Raw genomic sequence first — 23,733 nt, forward strand, 5'->3', positions numbered from 1 at the left:
GTTTTTTTTTGCTTTGAGTTTTGTAGCCACAGTGCAGCAGCAGAGTCCAGAAAAATTAGGCATGTACAAATGCCTGAAAAATTCAGTATTTTTGCAGCCACTGCTGTAGCAGCGGCCAGAAAAATTGATGTTTGTAAAACAGTTAGAAAGTGCCCTAAAACCTTGCGGCTTGAACACTAGTTGTTGGCGGATAAGTCACGCAAGTCATCCTGCATTATAAGAAAAAAAAAGCCAGCGTGTGTACCCTTTGTAGCCCAAGGCAGCTCACCTCATCATCAGGCCTTTTTTACTCAAATGTATCGCCCAATGTCAGTCCCTTCAGGATCCATCCCTCATTCATTTTAATAAAGGTGAGATAGTCAAGACTTTTTTGACCTAAGCGACTTCTCTTCTCAGTGACAAAACCTCCTGCTGCACTGAAGGTCCTTTCGGACAGGACACTTGAAGCGGGGCAGGCCAGAAGTTCAATTGCAAATTGGGATAGCTCAGGCCACAGGTCAAGCCTGCACACCCAGTAGTCAAGGGGTCCATCGCTCCTCAGAGTGTCGAGATCCGCAGTTAATGCTAGGTAGTCTGCTACCTGTCGGTTGAGTCTTTCTCTGAGGCTGGATCCTGAAAGGCTCTGGCGATGCATAGGAGTTAAAAAGGTCCGCATGTCCTCCATCAACAAGACGTCAGGAAAGCGTCCTGTCCTTGTTGCCGTGGTCGTGGGAGGAGGAGGATTACTTTCATCTCTTCCCCTGTTAGATTCCCGTTGTGCTGTGACATCACCCTTATACGCTGTGTAAAGCATAGTTTTTAATTTATTTTTAAAATGCTCCATCCTTTCCGAAATGCGGGAATTTGGTAACATTTCAGGCACTTTATGCTTATACCGGGGGTCTAGTAGCGTGGACACCCAGTACAGGTCGTTCTCCTTCAGCTTTTTTATACGAGGGTCCCTCAACAGGCACAACAGCATGAAAGACCTTATTTGCACAAGGTTGGATGCAGAGCTAATCATGTCCCATTCCTCGTCTTCACTGATGTCACTGAGGGTATCTTCTTCCCCCCAGCCATGTACAACACCACGGGTACCAGAGAGGTGACAGCAATGAGCACCCTGGGATGCCTGTTGTGCTTGGTCTCCCTCCTCCTCCTCCTCCTCCTCCTCAAAGCCACATTCCTCCTCTGACTCCTCTTCCTCACAATCCTCTTCCTGCGTTGCCGCAGGTCCAGCAAGCCATGCTGATAAGGCTGTTTCTGGTGGTGATGGACACCGCAACTCTTCCTCTTCACGCTCATCTACGGCCTGATCCAGCACTCTTCGCATGGTACGCTCCAGGAAGAAAACAAATGGTATTATGTCGCTGATGGTGCCTTCGGTGTGACTGACAAGGTTTGTCACCTCCTCAAAAGGACGCATGAGCCTACAGGCATTGCGCATGAGCGTCCAGTAATTTGGCAAAAAAAAAATCCCCAGCTCCCCAGAGGCTGTCCTAGCACCCCGGTCATACAAATACTCATTAACAGCTTTTTCTTGTTGGAGCAGGCAGTCGAACATTAGGAGTGTTGAATTCCACCGTGTTGGGCTGTCGCAAATCAAGCGCCTGACTGGCAGGTTGTTTCGACACTGGATATCGGACAAGTGCGCCATGGCCGTGTAGGAACACCTGAAATGGCCACACACCTTCCTGGCCTGCTTCCAGATGTCCTGTAAGCCTGGGTACTTATGCACAAAGCGTTGTACAATCAGATTACACACATGTGCCATGTACGGCACATGTGTCAACTTACCCAATTTCAATGCCACCACCAAATTACTTCCATTGTCAGAAACAACCTTGCCAATCTCCAGTTGGTGCGGAGTCAGCCACTGATCCACCTGTGCGTTCAGGGTGGTCAGGAGTGCTGTTGCGGTGTGACTCTCCGCTTTCAGACAAGTCAACCCCAAGACGGCGTGACACTGCCGTATCCGGGATGTTGAATAGTACCTGGGGAGCTGGGGGGGTGCCATTGATGTGGAGAAAGATGCAGAAGCAGAAGAGGACTTAGCCGAGGAAGAGGTTATGGAAGAGGATGGAGTAGGAGGAGTAGAGGAGGTAGCAGCAGGCCTGCCTGCAAGTTGTGGCGGTGTCACAAACTCTTCTGCAGAGCCATGCATTCCATGCTTGTCAGACATCAGCAGGTTTACCCAATGCGCAGTGTAGGTGATATACCTGCCCTGACAATGCTTTGCAGACCAGCTATCCGTGGTCATATGGACCCTTGCCCCAACGCTGTGTGCCAGACATGCCATTACTTCCTTTTGCACAACAGAGTACATATTTGGGATTGCCTTTTGTGAAAAGAAATTTCTGTCAGGTACCTTCAACTGCGGTGTCCCAATAGATACAAATTTTTTGAAAGCATCAGACTCCACCAGCTTGTATGGTAAAAGCTGGCGGGCTAAGAGTTCAGACAAGCCAGCTGTCAGATGCCGGGCAAGGGAGTGACTTTGAGAAATTGGCTTCTTATGCTCAAACATGTCCTTGACAGACACCTGACTGTGGGCAGATGACCAAGAACTGCTACGTAAGAGAGATTCAGTGGATGATGGTTGAGAGGGGGCAAGGAGGACAGCAGTGGTTGACTTGGCTGAATATGCTGGAGCAGGAGGAGGAGGGCAGCTTTGAGTTTGTGTGCTGCTTCTACTCATGTGTTCATCCCATCAGTGTTTGTGATGTGAGACCATGTGCCTTCGCAAAGCAGTTGTACCTAGGTGGGTGTTGGACTTCCCACGACTCAGTTTCTTTTGGCACAGGTTGCAAATGGCATCGCTGTTGTCAGAGGCAGACACACAAAAAAAATGCCACACTGCTGAGCTCTGCGATGACGGCATTCTGGTGGTGGCAACAGCATGCGTTGATGGTCGTCGGCGTGCTGTCTGGCTGACCATGGGTGCCGATGCATGCTGTCTGACTGTGCCACTAGCTCCTTGCGACGACCTCCCCCTGCTTCCAACTCGTCTCCTCCTCCTCCTCTCTGTCTCCCCATCTGAACTATCCCCCTCTTCTTCTTCTCTTCTAGCAGGCACCCACGTGACATCCACAGACACATCATCATCAAACGCTTCACATGTATCTGACACATCAAGAAAGGAAGCAGCAGCGGGTACAACATCATCATCATCATCATCACACCGTACTTCATGTCAGTAATGCTGCCTGACTGAGACATATCACTGTTATCTACATCCTCTGTCAATGATGGTTGCGCATCACTCATTTCTTCCAACTGATGTGTCAATAACTCCTGTGACAGATCAAGTGAAGTGGCTGTGGTGCTAGTGTTGGTTGTGGCGACAGGCGGGTGACTGGCACTGGTCACTTGAGAGGTGCCCAAAGCACAGCTGGACGTAGATGGTGCGTCAAGGTTAGGAGGACTAGGAGCGGAAGCTGTAGAAGATTGTGTGTCCTGTGTTAGCCATTCAACTAGGTCCTCCTCAGAACTTTTCGCGTCCCCCCTGGCACCCGGCATCTGAACAATGTGCATATTTGTAGGGTCTAAAGAAATCACAGCACCACGATGGCACCTGCGGGGTGGCCTGCCTCTGCCTGTCATTTTCTTTAAAATGTACACTTACAATACTATTAAACAAATTATGAGTGGTGGCACTGGGCAAGTGGGCACAGTATACGCTGTGAGCCTGACAACAACAAAAAAGACTGATGTTTCAAAGTCAAAAATGTTTATTTTTTAAATATTAAAAGTACTGTGACAACAAATATGATTGGTGGCACTGGTTGGCAAGTGGGCCTGTCTGGCACACATGCTGGGAGGAAGGCAACTGCAATTAGATTACACTAGCTGAGTCATGCTTCTTAGTCTAAAAAATAGTTTTTTTTAAAAATTGACAATACTGTTAGAACAAATATGATTGGTGGCACTAGTTGGAAATGGCAAGTGGGCCTTGCACACACGCTGGCAGGCAGGCAACTGCAATTCAATGGCACTAGGAGACTGATGATTCACAGTCAAAAAAGTTATGATTTAAAATATTTTCAATACTGTTACAACAAATATGATTGGTGGCAGTAGTTGGCTAGTGGGCCTGGCACACATGCTGGCAGGCAGGAGGAAACTGCAATTCAATGGCACTAGCAGACTGATGATTCACAGTCTAAGAATTTTTTATTTAAAATATTTACAATACTGTTACAACAAATATGATTGGTGTAACTAGTTGGCAAGTGGGCCTGGCACACACGCTGGCAGGCAGGCAACTGCAATTCAATGGCACAAGGAGACTGATGATTCACAGTCAAAAAAGTTATGATTTAAAATATTTTCAATACTGTTACAACAAATATGATTGGTGGCAGTAGTTGGCTAGTGGGCCTGGCACACACGCTGGCAGGCAGGAGGAAACTGCAATTCAATGGCACTAGCAGACTGATGATTCACAGTCTAAGAATTTTTTATTTTAAATATTTACAATACTGTTAGAACTAATATGATTGGTGTAACTAGTTGGCAAGTGGGCCTGGCACACACACTGGCAGGCAGGCAACTGCAATTCAATGGCACTAGGAGACTATTGATTCACAGTCAAAAAAGTTATGATTTTAAATATTTTCAATACTGTTACAACAAATATGATTGGTGGCACTAGTTGGCTAGTGGGCCTGGCACACACGCTGGCAGGCAGGAAACTGCAATTCAATGGCACTAGCAGACTGATGATTCACAGTCTAAGAAGTTATGATTTAAAATATTTTCAATACTGTTACAACAAATATGATTGGTGGCAGTAGTTGGCTAGTGGGCCTGGCACACACGCTGGCAGGCAGGAGGAAACTGCAATTCAATGGCACTAGCAGACTGATGATTCACAGTCTAAGAATATTTTATTTTAAATATTTACAATACTGTTAGAACTAATATGATTGATGTAACTAGTTGGCAAGTGGGCCTGGCACACATGCTGGCAGGCAGGCAACTGCAATTCAATGGCACTAGGAGACAGATGATTCACAGTCAAAAAAGTTATGATTTTAAATATTTTCAATACTGTTACAACAAATATGATTGGTGGCACTAGTTGGCTAGTGGGCCTGAGACACACGCTGGCAGGCAGGAAACTGCAATTCAATGGCACTAGCAGACTGATGATTCACAATCTAAGAATTTTTTATTTTAAATATTTACAATACTGTTAGAATAAATATGATTGGTGTAACTAGTTGGCAAGTGGCCTGGCACACACGCTGGCAGGCAGGCAACTGCAATTCAATGGCACTAGGAGACTGATGATTCACAGGCAAAAATTTATTTATTTTAAATATTTACAATACTGTTATAACAAATATGATTGGTGGCAATAGTTGGCAGCAAGTGGGCCTGGCAGGCAGGCAGGCAACTGCAATTAGATTACACTAGCAGACTGATCTTTCACAGTCAAAAAATTATTATTTTTAATATTTAAACTACTGTTATAACAAATATGATTGGTGGCACTAGTTGGCAAGTGGGCCTGGCACACACGCTGGCAGGCAGGCAACTGCAATTCAACTCCACTAGCAGGCTGATGATTCACAGTCAAAAAAGATTTTATTTTAAATATTTAAACTACTGTTATAACAAATATGATTTGTGGCACTAGTTGGAAAGTGGGCTTGGCACACACGCTGGCAGACAGGCAACTGCAATTAAATAACAATAGCAGACTGATGTAACAGTTTATTTTTAAAAAAGTTACAAAAATGTTACAACAGATAGGAGTAATGGCACTCAGGATAGAACTAGACACAGTATGTGCTGGCAGCCTGACACACAGGCTGGCACTAGTGGTGGCAGGCTGGCCTGTAAACTAAAATTAAATAACACTAGAAGACTGATGTAAAAGTTTTTTTTTACAAAATTTAATATAATGTTACACCAGATAGGAGTGGTGAACTGGCACTGAGGATGGAAGTATGCACAGTATATGCACACAGGCTGGCACTAATGGCAGCCAGGCTGGCCTGGCAACTAAAATTAAATAACACTAGGAGAGGACTGATGTAAAAAAAATGTTTAAAAAATTTACAATAATGCTGTTATACCAGATATAAGTGGTGGAAAAAAGAGCTATTAATCAGTGTCACACTATATGATGTGGGCCAGAAACACAAAGGCCTGATGGAAAAAGAAATTAGATTACACTAGCAAAATGATTTAAAAAATGTTTTAACTTTAAAATAATGTAAAGCAGATATGAGTCGTGGCTGCTAGGGCAGCAATTATCCACAGTATGCTGAGTAAGCCAGAAACACACAGGCCTGTTAGAAAATGAAATTAGATTATACTAGCAAAATGATTTAAATGTTTTTTTTGAAAAATTTAAAATAATGTTAAGCAGATATGAGTCATGGCTGCTAGGTAGGGCAGCAATTAACCACAGTATACTTGCTGTGTAAGTCAGAAACACACAGGCCTGATAGAAAATGAAAGTAGATTACACTAGCAAAATGATTTAAAAGTTTTTATTTTAAATTTAAAATAATGTTCAGCAGATATGAGTGGTGGCTGGCTGCTAGGTAGGGCAGCATTTAACCACAGTATGCTCTGTAAGTCAGAAACACACAGGCCTGATAGAAAATAAAATTAGATTACACTAGCAAAATGATTTAAAGGTTTTTTTTTTTAATTTAAAAAAATGTTAAGCACATATGAATCGTGGCTGCTAGGTAGGGCAGCAATTAACCACAGTATGCTCTGTAAGTCAGAAACACACAGGCCACACACAGGCTTGATAGAAAATGAAATTAGATTACACTAGCAAAATTATTTAAAAGGTTTTTTTTTAACTTTAAAATAATGTTAAGCAGATATGAGTCGTGGCTGGCTGCTGATAGGACAGCAATTAACCACAGTATGCTGAGTAAGCCAGAAACACACAGGCCTGATAGAAAATGAAATTAGATTACACTAGCAAAATTATTTAAACGTTTTTTTTGAAAAAAATTAAAATAATGTTAAGCAGATATGAGTCGTGGCTGCTAGGTAGGGCAGCAATTAACCACAGTATGCTTGCTGTGTAAGTCAGAAACACACAGGCCTGTTAGAAAATGAAATTAGATTACACTAGCAAAATGATTTAAAAGTTTTTATTTTAAATTTAAAATAATGTTAAGCAGATATGAGTGGTGGCTGGCTGCTAGGTAGGGCAGCAATTAACCACAGTATGCTCTGTAAGTCAGAAACACACAGGCCTGATAGAAAATAAAATTAGATTACACTAGCAAAATGATTTAAAGGTTTTTTTAAAAAATTTACAAAAAATGTTAAGCACATATGAGTCGTGGCTGCTAGGTAGGGCAGCAATTAACCACAGTATGCTCTGTAAGTCAGAAACACACAGGCCTGATAGAAAATGAAATTAGATTACACTAGCAAAATTATTTAAACATTTTTTTTTAACTTTAAAATAATGTTAAGCAGATATGAGTGGTGGCTGGCTGCTAATAGGACAGCAATTAACCACGGTATGCTGAGTAAGCCAGAAACACACAGGCCTGATAGAAAATGAAATTAGATTACACTAGCAAAATTATTTAAACATTTTTTTTTAAAAATTTCAAATAATGTTAAGCAGATATGAGTTGTGGCTGCTAGGTAGGGCAGCTATTAACCACAGTATGCTGTGTAAGTCAGAAATACACAGGCCTGATACAAAATGAAATTAGATTACACTAGCAAAATGATTTAAAAGTTTTTATTTTAAATTTAAAATAATGTTAAGCAGATATGAGTGGTGGCTGGCTGCTAGGTAGGGCAGCAATTAACCACAGTATGCTCTGTAAGTCAGAAACACACAGGCCTGATAGAAAATAAAATTAGATTACACTAGCAAAATGATTTAAAGTTTTTTTTTTTTTTATTTAAAAAAATGTTAAGCACATATGAGTCGTGGCTGCTAGCCTAGGTAGGGCAGCTATTAACCACAGTATGCTCTGTAAGTCAGAAACACACAGGCCTGATAGAAAATGAAATTAGATTACACTAGCAAAATGATTTTAAAGTTTTTTTTTTTTAATTTAAAATAATGTTCAGCAGATATGAGTGGTGGCTGGCTGCTAGGTAGGGCAGCATTTAACCACAGCACAGTGTCACACCAGTGCAACTCATATCTGGTGTAACAGTAGTGTACATTTAAAAACAATATACAATTTTGACTGTAATAGATTGAATAGCAGTTAGTTGTCTGCAAGCGTGTGTGTCAGGCCTACAGAGTCTACTCTGCCAACTTCTGCCATTGCACAGTGCCACTCATATCTGTTGTCACAGTAGCTTGCACGCATAGTACCACTAATCGAAAAAAAAAAAGACAGACAGAGGCAGGCCACCCCGCAGGGGCCGTCATGGTTATGGTGCTGTGATTCCATTTGGCCCTAGAATAATGCCCAGTATTCAGAGGCCACGTACCCCGAACTCGAACATTTCTGACTCTGAGGACATAGTTGACTGGCTAGCACAGGACACACATCTTCTACAGCTTCCGCTCAGAACCTTGACGCACCATCCTCCTCCAGCTTAGCTTCGGGCACCTCTCAAGTTACCACTCGCCCGCCTGCCACCACCACCAACACTAGCACCACAGTCGCTTCACTTGATGTGTCAGAGGAGTTATTTACACATCAGTTGGAAGAAATGAGTGATAGTGATGCGCAACCATTATTGCCAGAGGATGTAGATAACAGGGATATGTCTCAGTCAGGCAGCATTACACACATGGACATACAGTGTGATGATGATGATGTTGTACCCGCTGCTGCCTCCTTTGTTGACTTGTCAGATACAAGTGAAGCGGTTGATGATGACGATGTGTCCGTGGATGTCACGTGGGTGCCCGCTAGAAGAGAAGAAGAAGAGGGGGAAAGTTCAGATGGGGAGACAGAGAGGAGGAGGAGACGAGTTGGAAGGAGGGGGAGGTCATCGCAAGGAGCTAGTGGCACAGTCAGACAGCATGCATCGGCACCCGGGGTCAGCCAGACAGCACGCCAATCAACGCATGCTGTTGCCACCACCAGAATGCCGTCATCGCAGAGCTTGTGGGAAGTCCAACACCCACCTAGGTACAACTGCTTTGCGAAGGCACATGATCGCACATCACAAACGCCTATTGGATCATCACATGAGTACAAGCAGCAAACTCAAAGCCGCAATCGTCCTCCTCCTGGTCCAGCATCTTCAGCCACGTCAACCACTGCTGTCCTCCTTGCCCCCTCTCAACCATCCGCCACTCCGTCTCTCACCTTGAGCAGTTCCTGCTCATCTGCCCACAGTCAGGTGTCTGTCAAGGACATGTTTGAGCGTAAGAAGCAATGTCACAAAGTCACCCCCTTGCCCGGCATCTGACAGCTGGCTTGACTGAACTCTTATTCCGCCAGATTTTACCATACAAGCTGGTGGAGTCTGAGGCGTTCAAAAAATTTGTAGCTATTGGGACACCGCAGTTAAAGGTACCCGGCAAAAATTTCTTTGCACAAAAGGCAATCCCCAACCTGTACTCGATTGTGCAAAAGGAAGTAATGGCATGTCTGGCACACAGTGTTGGGGCAAGGGTCCATCTGACCACTGATACCTGGTCTGCAAAGCATGGTCAGAGCAGGCATATCACCTACACTGCGCATTTGGTAAACCTGCTGACGGCTGCTAAGCATGGAATGCGTGGCTCTGCAGAGGAGTTGGTGACACTGCCATGACTTGCAGGCAGGCCTGCTGCCACCTCCTCTACTCCTCCATCCTCTTCCATAACCTCCTCGGCTGAGTCCTCTTCTGCTGCTGCGTCTCGATCCACATCAACGGCACCCCCCCAGCTCCCCAGGTACTATTCCACATCCCGGATACGGCAGTGTCACGCCATCTTGGGGTTGACTTGCCTTAAAGCAGAGAGTCACACCGGACCAGCACTCCTGTCCACCCTGAACGCACAGGTGGATCAGTGGCTGACTCCACACCAACTGGAGTTCGGCAAAGTGGTTAGTGACAACGGAAGAAATTTGGTGGCGGCATTGAATTTGGGCAAGTTGACACATGTGCCGTGCATGACACATGTGTGTAATCTGATCGTACAACGCTTTGTGCATAAGTACCCAGGCTTACAGGATGTCCTGAAGCAGGCCAGGAAGATGTGTGGCCATTTCAGGCGTTCCTACATGACCATGGCGCACTTTTCAGATATCCAGCGGCGAAACAACATGACAGTGAGGCGCTTGATTTGCGACAGCCCGACACATTGGATTTCAACACTCCTCATGTTCGACCGCCTGATCCAACAAGAAAAAGCGGTTAACGACTATTTGTATGACCGGGGTGCTAGGACAGCCTCTGCGGAGCTGGGAATTTTTTTGCCACGTTACTGGATGCTCATGCACAATGCCTGTAGGCTCATGCATCCTTTTGAGGAGGTGACAAACCTAGTCAGTCGCACCGAAGGCACCACCAGTGACATCATACCATTTGTTTTCTTCCTGGAGCGTGCCCTGCGAAGAGTGCTGGATCAGGCCGTAGATGAGCGTGAAGAGGAAGAGTTGTGGTCACCATCACCACCAGAAACAGCCTTATCAGCATCACTTGCTGGACCTGCGGCAATGCTGGAAGAGGATTGTGAGGAATAGGAGTCAGAGGAGGAATGTGGCTTTGAGGAGGAGGAGGAAGACCAACCACAACAGGCATCCCAGGGTGCTCGTTGTCACCTATCTGGTACCCGTGGTGTTGTACATGGCTGGGAGGAAGAAGATACCTTCAGTGAGATCACTGAGGATGAGGAACGGGACATGAGTAGCTCGGCATCCAACCTTGTGCAAATGGGGTCTTTCATGCTGTCGTGCCTGTTGAGGGACCCTCGTATAAAAAAGCTGAAGAAGAATGACCTGTAATGGGTGTCCACGCTACTAGACCCCCGGTATAAGCATAAAGTGCCTGAAATGTTACCGAATTACCGCAAGTCGGAAAGGATGCAGCAGTTCCAAAATAAATTAAAAAGTATGCTTTACACAGCGTATAAGGGTGATGTCACAGCACAACGGGAATCTAACAGGGGAAGAGGTGAAAGTAATACTCCTCCTCCCACAAAAACGCTGGCAAGGACAGGACGCTTTACAGACGTGTTGTTGATGGAGGACATGCAGAGCTTTTTAAGTCCTATGCATCGCCACAGCCCTTCGGGGTCCACTCTCAGAGAACGACTCGACCAACAGGTAGCAGACTACCTCACCTTAACTGCAGATATCGACACTCTGAGGAGAGATGAACCCCTTGACTACTGGGTGTGCAGGCTTGACCTGTGGCCTGAGCTATCCCAATTTGCGATAGAACTTCTGGCCTGCCCCGCTTCAAGTGTCCTGTCAGAAAGGACCTTCAGTGCAGCAGGAGGTTTTGTCACTGAGAAGAGAAGTCGCCTAGGTCAAAAAAGTCTAGATTACCTCACCTTTATTAAGATGAATGAGGGATGGATCCCAAAGGGACTGACAGTAGGCGATACATTCGACTAAAAAAGGCCTGATGAGATGAGCTGCCTTGGGCTAAAAATGGTCCACACGCTGCTGTATTTTATCTCTGAATGCCGGATGACTTGCGTGACTTATCCGCCACCAACTAGGGTTCAAGCCACAATGTTTTAGGGCACTTTCTGCCTGGGAAACAAACATCAATTTTTATGGCCGCTGCTACAGCAGTGGCTGCAACAATAACTGATTTTTCAGGCATGTTTACATGCCTAATTTTTCTGGCCTCTGGTGCTGCACTATGGCTTCAAAAACCAAACCAAAAAAAAGGCACATAACAGGGATTAAACTGATAGGAATAGTACTACTTAACACACCACTTCTATCTGGTGGCACATTAGATTGCACGCGCAGTGCCCCAAATTTGAAGTAGGAGGATCGACCAAGCATCTTTTTCCATCTCCCGGTTCCTAAAATTGATGCCATATACACGTCCCCTGATAGGGGACATAACAGGGATTAAACTGATAAGAATAGAACTACTTAACACACCACTCATATCTGGTGGCACATTGGATTGCACGCGCAGTGCCTCAAATTTGAAGTAGGAGGACCGACCAAGCAACTTTTTCGATCTCCTGGTTCCTAAAATCGATGCCATATACACGTCCCCTTATGGGGACGTAACAGGGATTAAACTGATAAGAATAGAACTACTTAACAAACCACTCATATCTGGTGGCACAGTAGATTGCACATGCAGTGCCCCAAATTTGAAGTAGGAGGACCGAACAAGCATCTTTTTCCATCTCCTGGTTCCTAAAATCGATGCCATATACTAGTCCCCTGATAGGGGACGTAACAGGGATTAAACTGATAAGAATAGAACTACTTAACACACCACTCATATCTGGTGGCACATTAGATTGCACGCGCAGTGCCCCAAATTTGAAGTAGGAGGACCGACCAAGCATCTTTTTCCATCTCCCGGTTCCTAAAATCGATTCCATATACACGTCCCCTGATAGGGGACGTAACAGGGATTAAACTGATAAGAATAGAACTACTTAACACACCACTCATATCTGGTGGCACATTAGATTGCATGCGCAGTGCCCAAAATTTGAAGTAGGAGGACCGACCAAGCATCTTTTTCCATCTCCCGGTTCCTAAAATCGATGCCATATACACGTCCCATGATAGGAGACGTTACAGGGATTAAACTGATAGGAATAGTACTGCTTAACACACCTTATAATAACGCAGAGAGAGGCAATGCAGAGAGAGGAGTCTGAAGAAGAGGAGTCAGAGGAGGAAGGTGGCTTTGAGGAGGTGGAAGACCAAACACAGCAGGCGTCCCAGGGGGCTTGTTGTCACCTTTCGGGGACCCTTGGAGTTTTACGTGGCTGAAGGAACGGGACATGGCTAGCTTGGTATCCAACCTTGTTCAAATGGGGAGTTTGCGGTTGTGCAAATGGACTGTTTGAGGTGTGTTAAAGGGACAGTCTAGGCCAAAATAAACTTTCATGATTCAGATAGAGCATGTAATTTTAAACAATTTTCAAATTTACTTTTATCACTAATTTTGCTTTGTTCTCTTGGTATTCTTAGTTGAAAGCTTAACCTAGGAGGTTCATATGCTAATTTCTTAGACCTTGAAGCCCACCTCTTTCAGATTGCATTTTAACAGTTTTTCACCACTAGAGGGTGTTAGTTCACGTATTTCATATAGATAACACTGTGCTCGTGCACGAGAAGTTATCTGGGAGCAGGCACTGATTGGCTAAACTGCAAGTCTGTCAAAAGAACTGAAAAAAGGGGCAGTTTGCAGAGGCTTAGATACAAGATAATCACAGAGGTTAAAAGTATATTATTATAAATGTGTTAGTTATGCAAAACTGGGAAATGGGTAATAAAGGGATTATCTATCTTTTAAAACAATAAAAATTCTGGTGTAGACTGTCCCTTTAAACGGGGAGTTTGGTCTGTCACTGTGAAGCGGGCGTAACCCTTACACTACCTGATCGATAAAACATCATACCTGATGTTTTAAAGCATGTTATTTCAAACAATTTAGGAATGTTAGGTGATTTATGCCCTTTATAGATTTTGCCATGGATCCCCCTCCGGCATGCCACAGTCCAGGTGTTAGTCCCCTTGAAACAACTTTCCATCACTATTGTGGCCAGAAAGAGTCCCTGGGGGTTTTAAAGTTTGCCTGCCTATTGAAGTCTATGGCGGTTCGCCCGTTCGCCCGTTCGCCCGTATTGAAATAAACCTAGGGGCTTAGTGCTAGGTTTATTTAAGGGGGGTTTGGGTTAGATTAGGGGTATGTGGGTGGTGGGTTGTAATGTTGGGGGGGTATTGTATGTTTTTTTACAGGCAAAAGAGCTGAATTCTTTGGGGCATGCCCCGCAAAAGGCCCTTTTAAGGGCTGGTAAGGTAAAAGAGCTTTTCTATTTATATTTTAGAATAGGGTAGGATTTTTTTTTTATTTTGGGGGGCTTTGTTATTTTATTAGGGGGCTTAGAGTAGGTGTAATTAGCTTAAAATTGTTGTAATATTTTTCTAATGTTTGTAAATAATTTTTTATTTTCTGTAACAGTTCTTTTTTATTTTTTGTACTTTAGTTAGTTTATTTAATTGTATTTATTTGTAGGTATTTTATGTAATTAATTTATTGATAGTGTAGTGTTAGGTTTAATTGTAGATAATTGTAGGTATTTTATTTAATTAATTTATTGATAGTGTAGTGTTAGGTTTAATTGTAACTTAGGTTAGGATTTATTTTACAGGTAATTTTGTAATTATTTTAACTAGGTAGCTATCAAATAGTCATTAACTATTTAATAGCTATTGTACCTGGTTAAAATAAATACAAAGTTACCTGTAAAATAAATATAAATCCTAAAATAACTACAATATAATTATAATTTATATTGTAGCTATATTAGGGTTTATTTTATAGGTAAGTATTTAGCTTTAAATAGGATTAATTTATTTAATAAGAGTTAATTTATTTCGTTAGATAAAAAATATATTTAACTTAGGGGGTGTTAGTGTTAGGGTTAGACTTAGCTTTAGGGGTTAATAAATTTATTAGAGTAGCGGTGGGGTCCGGTCGGCAGATTAGGGGTTAATACTTGAAGTTATGTGTCAGCGATGTTAGGGAGGGCAGATTAGGGGTTAATACTATTTATTATAGGGTTATTGAGACGGGAGTGAGGCGGATTAGGGGTTAATAACTTTATTATAGTAGCGGTGAGGTCCGGTCGGCAGATTAGGGGTTAATAATTGTAGGTAGGTGGCGGCGATGTTGGGGGCGGCAGATTAGTGGTTAATAAATATAATGTAGGGGTCGGCGGTGTTAGGGGAAGCAGATTAGGGGTACATAAGGATAACGTAGGTTGCGGCGGTGTGCGGTTGGCAGATTAGGGGTTAAAAAAAATTATTAGAGTGGCGGCGATGTGGGTGGACCTCGGTTTAGGGGTACATAGGTAGTTTATGGGTGTTAGTTTACTTTAGAGGACAGTAGTTAAGAGCTTTATGAACCGGCGTTAGCCCAGAAAGCTCTTAACTCCTGGCTTTTTGCTGCGGCTGGAGTCTTGTCGTTAGAGTTCTAACGCTCACTTCAGCCAAGACTCTAAATACCAGCGTTAGAAAGATCCCATTGAAAAGATAGGATACGCAAATGGCGTAGGGGGATCTGCGGTATGGAAAAGTCGCGGCTGCAAAGTGAGCGTTAGACCTTTACCTACACGGCTCTAAATACCAGCAGTACCCCAAATCCAGCGTTAGGAGCCCCTAACGCTGGTTTTGACGGCTAACGCCAAACTCTAAATCTAGGCGTAAGTTATTCTCCCACCATCCTAAATGTAGGCAGGCATATAAACCAACAGAGTGAGGGATAGAGGAATATAAAGATTCAACGTCAAGAGAGACTAATAGTAAACATAAAGCTCTTAACTACAGTGCTACAAAGTACACTAACACCCATAAATTACCTATGAACCCCTAAACCGAGAATTGACCTCGCATTCTATTGGCTCATCCAATCAGCCAATCGGATTGAACTTCAATCTGATTGGCTGATTAAATCAACCAATCAGATTTTTCCTACCTTAATTCTGATTGGCTGATAGAATCCCTTTTAAGGGGGGATCGGGTGGGTTTTAGAGTAGAGGTGTGTGGGTGGTTGGTTGTAATGTTGGGGGGGGGGGGTTATTTTCTTTTACAGGTAAAAGAGCTGATTACTTTGGGGCAATGCCCCGCAAAAAGCCCTTTTAAGGGCTGGTAAAAGAGCAGATTACTTTTGTAATTTAGTATAGGTTAGGGAATTTTATTATTTTGGGGGGCTTTTTTATTTTATTAGGGGGCTTAGATTAGGTGTAGTTAGATTAAACTTCTTGTAATATTTTTTTATTTTTTGTAATTTAGTGTTTGTTTTTTTTGTAATATAGTTTAGTTTATTTAATTGTATTTTAGTTTAGATAATTGTAGGTAATTTGTTTAATTAATTTATTGATAGTGTAGTGTTAGGTGTATTTGTAACTAAGGTTAGGATTTATTTTACAGGTAATTTTGTAATTATTTTAACTAGGTAGCTATTAAATAGTTATTAACTATTTAATAGCTATTGTTCCTAGTTAAAATAAATACAAAGTTGCCTGTAAAATAAAAAAAAATCCTAAAATAGCTACAATGTAACTATTAGTTATATTGTAGCTATCTTATGGTTTATTTTATAGGTAAGTATTTAGTTTAAAATAGGAATAATTTATTTAATTATAGTAAATTTATTTAGATTATTTAAATTATATTTAAGTTAGAGAGGTGTTAGGGTTAGGGTTAGACTTAGGTTTAGGGGTTAATAACTTTATTATAGTAGCGGCGACGTTGGGGGCAGGAGATTAGGGGTTAATAATTGTAGGTAGGTGGCGGCGACGTTGGGGGGGCAGATTAGGGGTTAATAAAATGTATTATTGTGTTTGCAAGGTGAGAGTGCGGCGGTTTAGGGGTTAATACATTTATTATAGTGGCAACGATGTCCGGTTAGCGGATTAGGGGTTAATAAGTGTAGGTAGGTGGCGGCGACATTGGGGGGGCAGATTAGGGGTTAATAAATATAATATAGGTGTCGGCGATGTTAGGGGCAGCAGATTAGGGGTTCATAGGGATAATGTAGGTGGCAGCGGTGTACGGAGCGGCAGATTAGGGGTTATTAATATAATGTAGGTGTTGGCGATGTCGGGGACAGCAGATTAGGGGTTAATAAGTGTAAGGTTAGGGGTGTTTAAACTCGGGGTTCATGTTAGGGTGTTAGGTGTAGACTTAGAAAGTGTTTCCTCATAGGAAACAATGGGGCTGCATTAGGAGCTGAACGCTGCTTTTTTGCAGGTGTTAGGTTTTTTTTCAGCCAGCTCAGCCCCTTTTTTTCCTATGGGGAAATTGTGCACAAGCATGTTTTTCCAGCTTACGGCTACCGTAAGCAACGCCGGTATTGAGGTTAGAAGTGGAGCTAAATTTAGCTCAACGCTCACTTTTCTGAGGCTAACGCAGCCATTCAGAAAACTCGTAATACCAGCGTTAGCTTAAAGGGACAGTTCACCCAAAAACTTTCTCCCCTTTAAATTATTCCCAATGATCCTTTTTACCTGCTAGAGTGTATTAATTTGGTTGCAAGTAGCTCCTTTACTCATATTTCAGCATTTGAAATTGCTGATTTAGCTTGTGGTTTCCCAACCTATACTGAAAGTTTTGATACTTGCGTATATGCTATTGACAAGCCTAAGTAAACACAGCCAGCAGAAGAGATTACACTGTCAGTGGGGGGCATGATAGTTAAGTAATAAAATGATCATTTTCCATTGTACTATCTATGTATTGAGCTTTGGTGTTCCAGACAAATATAAGATAAGGAAGCAAGTCTGTGTACATAAAAGTGATAACATAATGAGATCTGATATTACCTGAAGCTCAACCCATTGTAATAGGCTGTGGTTTCAAAGCACAAAACCAGCTACTTCATATACACAAATAAACCCGAAAATGCAATTTCTCAAATATTTTATACTCTGCAGTTGGTATAACAAGTAATTTAAAATACATTTATGGAAAAACGATTTGACAGTGTACTGTCCCTTTAAGGGAGCACTGGAAAAAAAATGAGTGTTAGCTCCGCAAGTTTTTACCGACAAAACTCGTAATCTAGGCATTAGTTCGTTAACAAAAGGTTGTAACAAATGGTCCACGTCTCTGCTAATACCCTCAGTAGGGCCCCCCATCCCAGAGATCATGGGGTGACCTGGAGGTTTTGATAGTGATTTATGAATTTTGGGAATCCAATAAAAAACTGGAATCTTTGGTTTTGCATTATACAAATAGCCTTGTTCTTGGGTGGTAATTAAATTAGATATCCTAGCATCATTTAGAAGAAATAATAACTCATTATGTGATTTCTGAAAATCATCATAAGTCACAGAGGTGTATTGGTCATTATCAGAAAGTTGGCGTATAGCTTCACTGATATAATAGTTCTGATCCAAGATCACAACATTTCCGCCCTTATCGGCCGGTTTAATGACCAATTCTTTATGAAACATAAGTTCATTCAAGGCTTTACGCTCTCCCTGAGACAGATTATCATTAATTATACCAGTGTTCTGTATCTGTGCAAACTGTTCAGAGACACTCTGCACAAACACAGATATGTTAGGAATAGCAGAAAAATGATCTTTATATTCCTCTATCCCTCACTCGGTTGGTTTAAAGGAATGTAAATCATTCTTGGGGACTATGGGGCCTGGTTATGTTAAACATACAAAGTTTGTTACTGATCTTCTTGAGTTTGTACTTACCAACAATATTTTTCTGTTCAGTGGTAAACATTACAGGCAAAAACGTGGTATGGCCATGGGGGCCACATGTGCACCAACCTATGCCTGCCTACATTTAGGATGGTGGGAGAATAACATTGTGTTTGGTGAGCATACTGCATGGGTTGATGTGCATGTGGCCCTTTGGATTCGCTATGTGGATTATATATTCATTCTATGGGATGGAACAAAACAGGAACTTCTTCAGTTTGTGTCCATTTTTAATCAGAATGACTTGAATAGTTTTCTCACATGCAGCTATGATGCTAATAAAATTAGCTTTCTGGATCTCCTTGTTGGCAGAAGAGAGAGCATTGTTGAGACTCAAATATACCGTAAACCTACTGCGTCTAACAGCCTACTGTTGGGATCTAGCCATCATCCTGAAAACCTAAAGAAAGGCATTCCATATGGGCAATTTTTAAGATTGCGTCGAATTTGCACTGATGAATAATATATTTTCAACAAACAGGCTGCTGAGATGTCCAGTAGGTTTTATGCCCGAGGATACTCTAAAAGATGTGTAAAAAGGGCCCTTTTTAAAGCTAAGAATATGAATTGAAGGGATCTTCTATTTCAGAACAAACCATCTAAAAATGATGCATCTGCTACAAAGATTAAATTTATCAAAAAATTAAATTCCCATTGGGATACAATTACAAACATTTTGCAAAAAAATTGTCATCTCCTTTCACTTGATCCTGTTTTACAGGAACATGTGGGGGATTATCCCCTTATGGCGGCACAAAGGGCCAACAACCTAAAAGACTTTTTGTTTAAAAGTGAATTCAATCAAGTAAAAAAAAAAAAACAATTGGTTAGAATCACACTCCCAAAAAAATTGTAGGGTGTTCACCCTGTAATCATTGTGTTTGTTGACAATTTGTCAAAAAGACTAAAAACTTTGAAAGTAGCACAAAGAAAGCTTATCAAATTAACACCTAGATTGAGAGTTTGGCATTAGCCGTCAAAAGCAGCGTTAAGGGGTCCTAATGCTGCTTTTTACCGCCCGCTGGTATTTAGAGTCAGCCAGGAAAGGGTCTAGCGCTCACTTCTCTACCGCTACTCCAGGCTACCGTGGATCCCCTTATGCCAATTGCGTATCCTATCTTTTCAATGGGATCTGCCTAACACCGGTATTTGGAGTCTTGGGAGAAGTGAGCTGTAGACCCTCTACCGACAAGACTCCTACCGACAAAAAAAGTCAGTAGTTAAGAGCTTTATGGGCAAACGCGTGAATATAAAGCTCTTAACTACTGTGCTACAAAGTACACTAACACCCATAAACTACCTATGTACCCCTAAACCGAGGCCCCCCCCACATCGCTGCCACTATAAAAAAAAATTTGAACCCCTAATCTGCCAACCGGACACCGCCGCCACCTACATTATCCCTATGAGCCCCTAATCTGCTGCTCCTAACCTCGCCGACCCCTATATTATATTTATTAACCCCTAATCTGCCCCCCCCAACGTCGCTGCTACCTAACTACACTTATTAACCCGTAATCTGCCGACCTGACCTCGCCGCCACTATAATAAATGTATTAACCCCTAAACCGCCGCACTCCGACCTTGCAAACACTAGAATAAATTGTATTAACCCCTAATCTGCCCTCCCTAACATCGCCGCCACCTACCTACAATTATTAACCACTAATCTCACGCCTGCAATGTCGCCGCTACTATAATAAAGTTATTAACCCCTAAACCTAACTCTAACCCTAACCCTAACACCCCCCTAACATAAATATAATTTAAAATAAACAAAATAATATTTCTAAAATTAAATAAATTAATCCTATTTAAAACTAAATACTTACCTATAAAATAAACCCTAATATAGCTACAATATAATTAATACAATAGCTATTAGTTAATACAATCACTGGTCTTGACAATACTGGATTTATTCAGTGACGTTTGACAATACTGAATTTATTCAGTGACATTTTGGGGAATACACCCCTTCATCAGACGGGTCTGATGAAGGAGTGTGTTCCCCGAAATGTCACTGAATAAATCCAGTATTGTCAAGACCAGTGAGTGCTGTCTCCTGATTCCATAGATAATACCCTATTCTAGCACCCTGGCGTTGAACTGAATTGTTTGTGCGAGTGCACCTGCTACAACCTGCTGTATATATATATATATATATATATATATATATATATATATATATATATATATATATATACTGTGTGTGTGTGTATATACTGTATATATATATATATATATATATATATATATATATATATATATATATATGTGTGTGTGTATATATATATATATATATCTAGAACAGAAGAGGGAAGGGCGCACAGCAGGAAAATCCTCTCTGGTGTAGTATGTCAGGTGAAAACGAGTTCAGTAGAAAGAAGCCAAATGGTCACTCACTTGCATACACCTCAACTCCTATGAGGTATGGATAAGACACTGTGTGGCATATAGCCACTGAGGATTTCAGCTCCGTTTCTCTCCAACACCAAAAACGTTTTTTTTTTTTTCAATGTAATCCTCTCCTCCCCAACAGAAGATGAACCATTTTGAAAGGGAGGTTATTACCTTGCTCAGAGAGGATTTCTATGGCCTCTCCATTTGTTGAATGAGGGCGAATGAGGGATATTAACTAGAAAACTTGTTAGAAGCTTCGTTTACATAAACACAAATTTTATTATGCTCCTGGAACACAAGTATACAAATACATAAATGAGCATTCATCCAACTGCAATATTACATACTCATAAAATAACTCCAGAAGACTGAAGGTAGTAAAATCTGTGCCGTAGCACCTGACTCTTAGCTTAGGCTAGTGAGGGGGCGTGACATGACGCGTTTCGCAAAGTGATTGGTCGCTTCATCAGATGTAGTTAACATTTGGATGACTGCTCATTTATGTATTTGTATACATGTGTTCCAGGAGCATAATAAAAGGTGGATTCCCTCAGTTTCCTATGGGATTAGGCTGCGAGTGAAGAATAATCCTTTTCCATTCTCCTCCCTTTATTTGTGACTGGGTATTTTGGGACTAAATAAGGAGAGACCTGCATTTACAGGACATTTCGGGTATTTCCTAATTTGGTAACATTTTATCCTTAGCGCTGTATTTTTCTGTGTTTTATATATATATATATATATATTGAAAAAATATCCAGCTCACAGGATGTACAAAAAAATGCCCACAAGACAAAGGCTCACTGAACTATGCAATATTGTCAGGTCACCTGTGCATGGAGTTCACGAACAATTAATTATAAAAATATAAGAAAAAGGACAGATTGAACCAACCCAGCATTAGCTCATATAGGGGCAAACAATCTAACAATAAACCAGCATACAAGCAAATCACAGGAGGCTCAGATATTCAAGCAGATGATATATTTATTGATTATGGATTATTATCTCAATAACACACACAGTATATAGAAACAAAATAATCAAATGAGCAATTCTACTGAAGGAGAATCATGAGGGCAAATAATATAAAAGGTATGGAGATAAATCTCTCCAAATACACCAAAAGCAATTAGGAAAAGCTAGGTATGATATCCACAGAGCAGTTGCACAGTCAATTAGTTTATTTGCATGCAGGATTCACAACAAGAAGCGTTTGGTGCAAAGCAGTCCAGGTTAAGACCTGTAACAATGAAGCCTAGTGCAATAAGGTACAGAAGCAGTTGCACAGTCAGTCAATAAATATGCATACAGCTTTAGACAGAGAAAACGTTATTGCAAAAGCAGTCCAGGTTAAGAACTGTAGTACCAAAGCGATGTCCAAGAAATTGCAAGCGGATAAATAAAGCCAGCCAATTTTAAGAGATAATATTTCAATCCTTCTAGAGTGATTATGGGTATAAGGGGAGGACGATTCCGGAGTGTATCACTCCGTTAGCTCACCAGACCAAAAGTAATTCAAAGCCAATCTTGGGTCCTCCCAGAGCCGCCCCTGCAGTCATCCACTCACTGGATTGATACAGTTACCGTTACTGTTACATGGAAGTCCTTCAGGCTTGCTCTATTACCTTTAGGTTCACATATCATTTTCTTTATAATACCTATATTCTATACAAACAAATGTGTGTTTAATTCTAACCTATACTACCATTGGCTACTGTTAAATATCTAGGAGACAGTGGGAATATCACCAAATAAATTCATTTTACAAAATAAAGACATATTTTCAAAAAAGCATATATATATATATATATATATATATATATATATAATATTATATGTATATATATATATATATATTAATATTTACATCTAGAATTAAAAAAATATATACATTTTATAGTACTGTATAGGCAAACCAAGAAGTAAAAGATGAAAATTTCTAATAAATTTGAAACCAATTGGAGATTGTTTTTTATGGAGTGTGAATTACCCATACCTCTATAGGAATCAGTGAAACACAAGTTAATATTACATTGGTGTATATGATGACGGGACAATAGGAGATTTCTGGAGTGTATATATGATAAATATTAGTAAATGTTCAATTCAAAGAAAATAGATTTGCAGATAAAGGGGATTAGGCCAGGTATATACAGAGGGGCTTATTATGACAAGTTGCATGAGCTAAGTTAAAAATGGGGCATAATTAATTTCATCATTTAATCTCACTGGCTGTAGTGAGTTCAAATTATATATCCATTTGCACTCAGCCTTTAATAACAGTTTGTCAATATCATCTCCTCTAAATCTCAGGTCGATACGCTCTAAGCCCATTCATCTTAAATCTTTGTCCCCACTATTATGTCATTCCATAAAGTGTCTAGCTATATGCTTTTGATTCTTTCTTTGAGTATATCCCTCCTATGCTCCTTAATCATTTTGTGGATTTCCCTGTAGGTTTTCCAAATATAGAACTTGGGACACATACATGTCACTAAATATATCACTCCACTACTTTTATAATTAATATGTCCTTTCACTTTAAATTGTTTCCCCTCCAAATTGGTTATTTTATTTAATTTCATCATGAATTTGCAAATTACGCATTTACCACATTTAAAAGAACCATTCTCTTCCTTCATCTTAGCCAATCAATTAGTATTGGGATTTGGATCCACACAATTACTATTAACTAGTTCATCACCCAATGACGGTGCTTTTCTCGCAGTTAAGGATGGAAATTTTCCCGCTATATCCGTTATATCCGAATCAATAGTGAGTAAATCCCAGTGCTTTCTGAGGATGGCCCTGATATTGTTCCATCTGTCATTGTGTGTGGAAATGTATCTTACAATGGGTTTTTTTGGTTCTTTTTCCTTATATAAGAGGGTTTCTTGCTCCATCTCCCTTGCTCTCTGATATCCTTCTTTAATACATTTTGTGTGGTAACCACAGGCTTTAAAACGTTTGATCTGATCCATTGCATGTGCCTTAAACCCCTCCAATGTGGA

The 23,733-nt window shown here is 41.2% G+C and overlaps 1 protein-coding gene across 1 annotated transcript in view; it reads right to left on the reverse strand.

The window, feature by feature from the left end:
• The window catches only part of LOC128639049 (NXPE family member 1-like), a 141,849-nt gene extending 118,793 nt beyond the window's left edge, over positions 1-23,056 (reverse strand). The window contains exons 1-2 of the mRNA XM_053691190.1: positions 22,952-23,056; positions 17,678-18,142 (exon numbers count right to left, since the gene is read on the reverse strand). Coding sequence (XP_053547165.1) covers positions 17,678-18,142; positions 22,952-23,056 — 570 coding nt within the window. The remainder of the gene's footprint in view (positions 1-17,677; positions 18,143-22,951) is intronic.
• Positions 23,057-23,733: the final 677 nt, after the last annotated feature.

This window comes from Bombina bombina, chromosome 8 (genome assembly GCF_027579735.1).
Source record: "Bombina bombina isolate aBomBom1 chromosome 8, aBomBom1.pri, whole genome shotgun sequence".
NCBI lineage: Eukaryota > Metazoa > Chordata > Amphibia > Anura > Bombinatoridae > Bombina > Bombina bombina.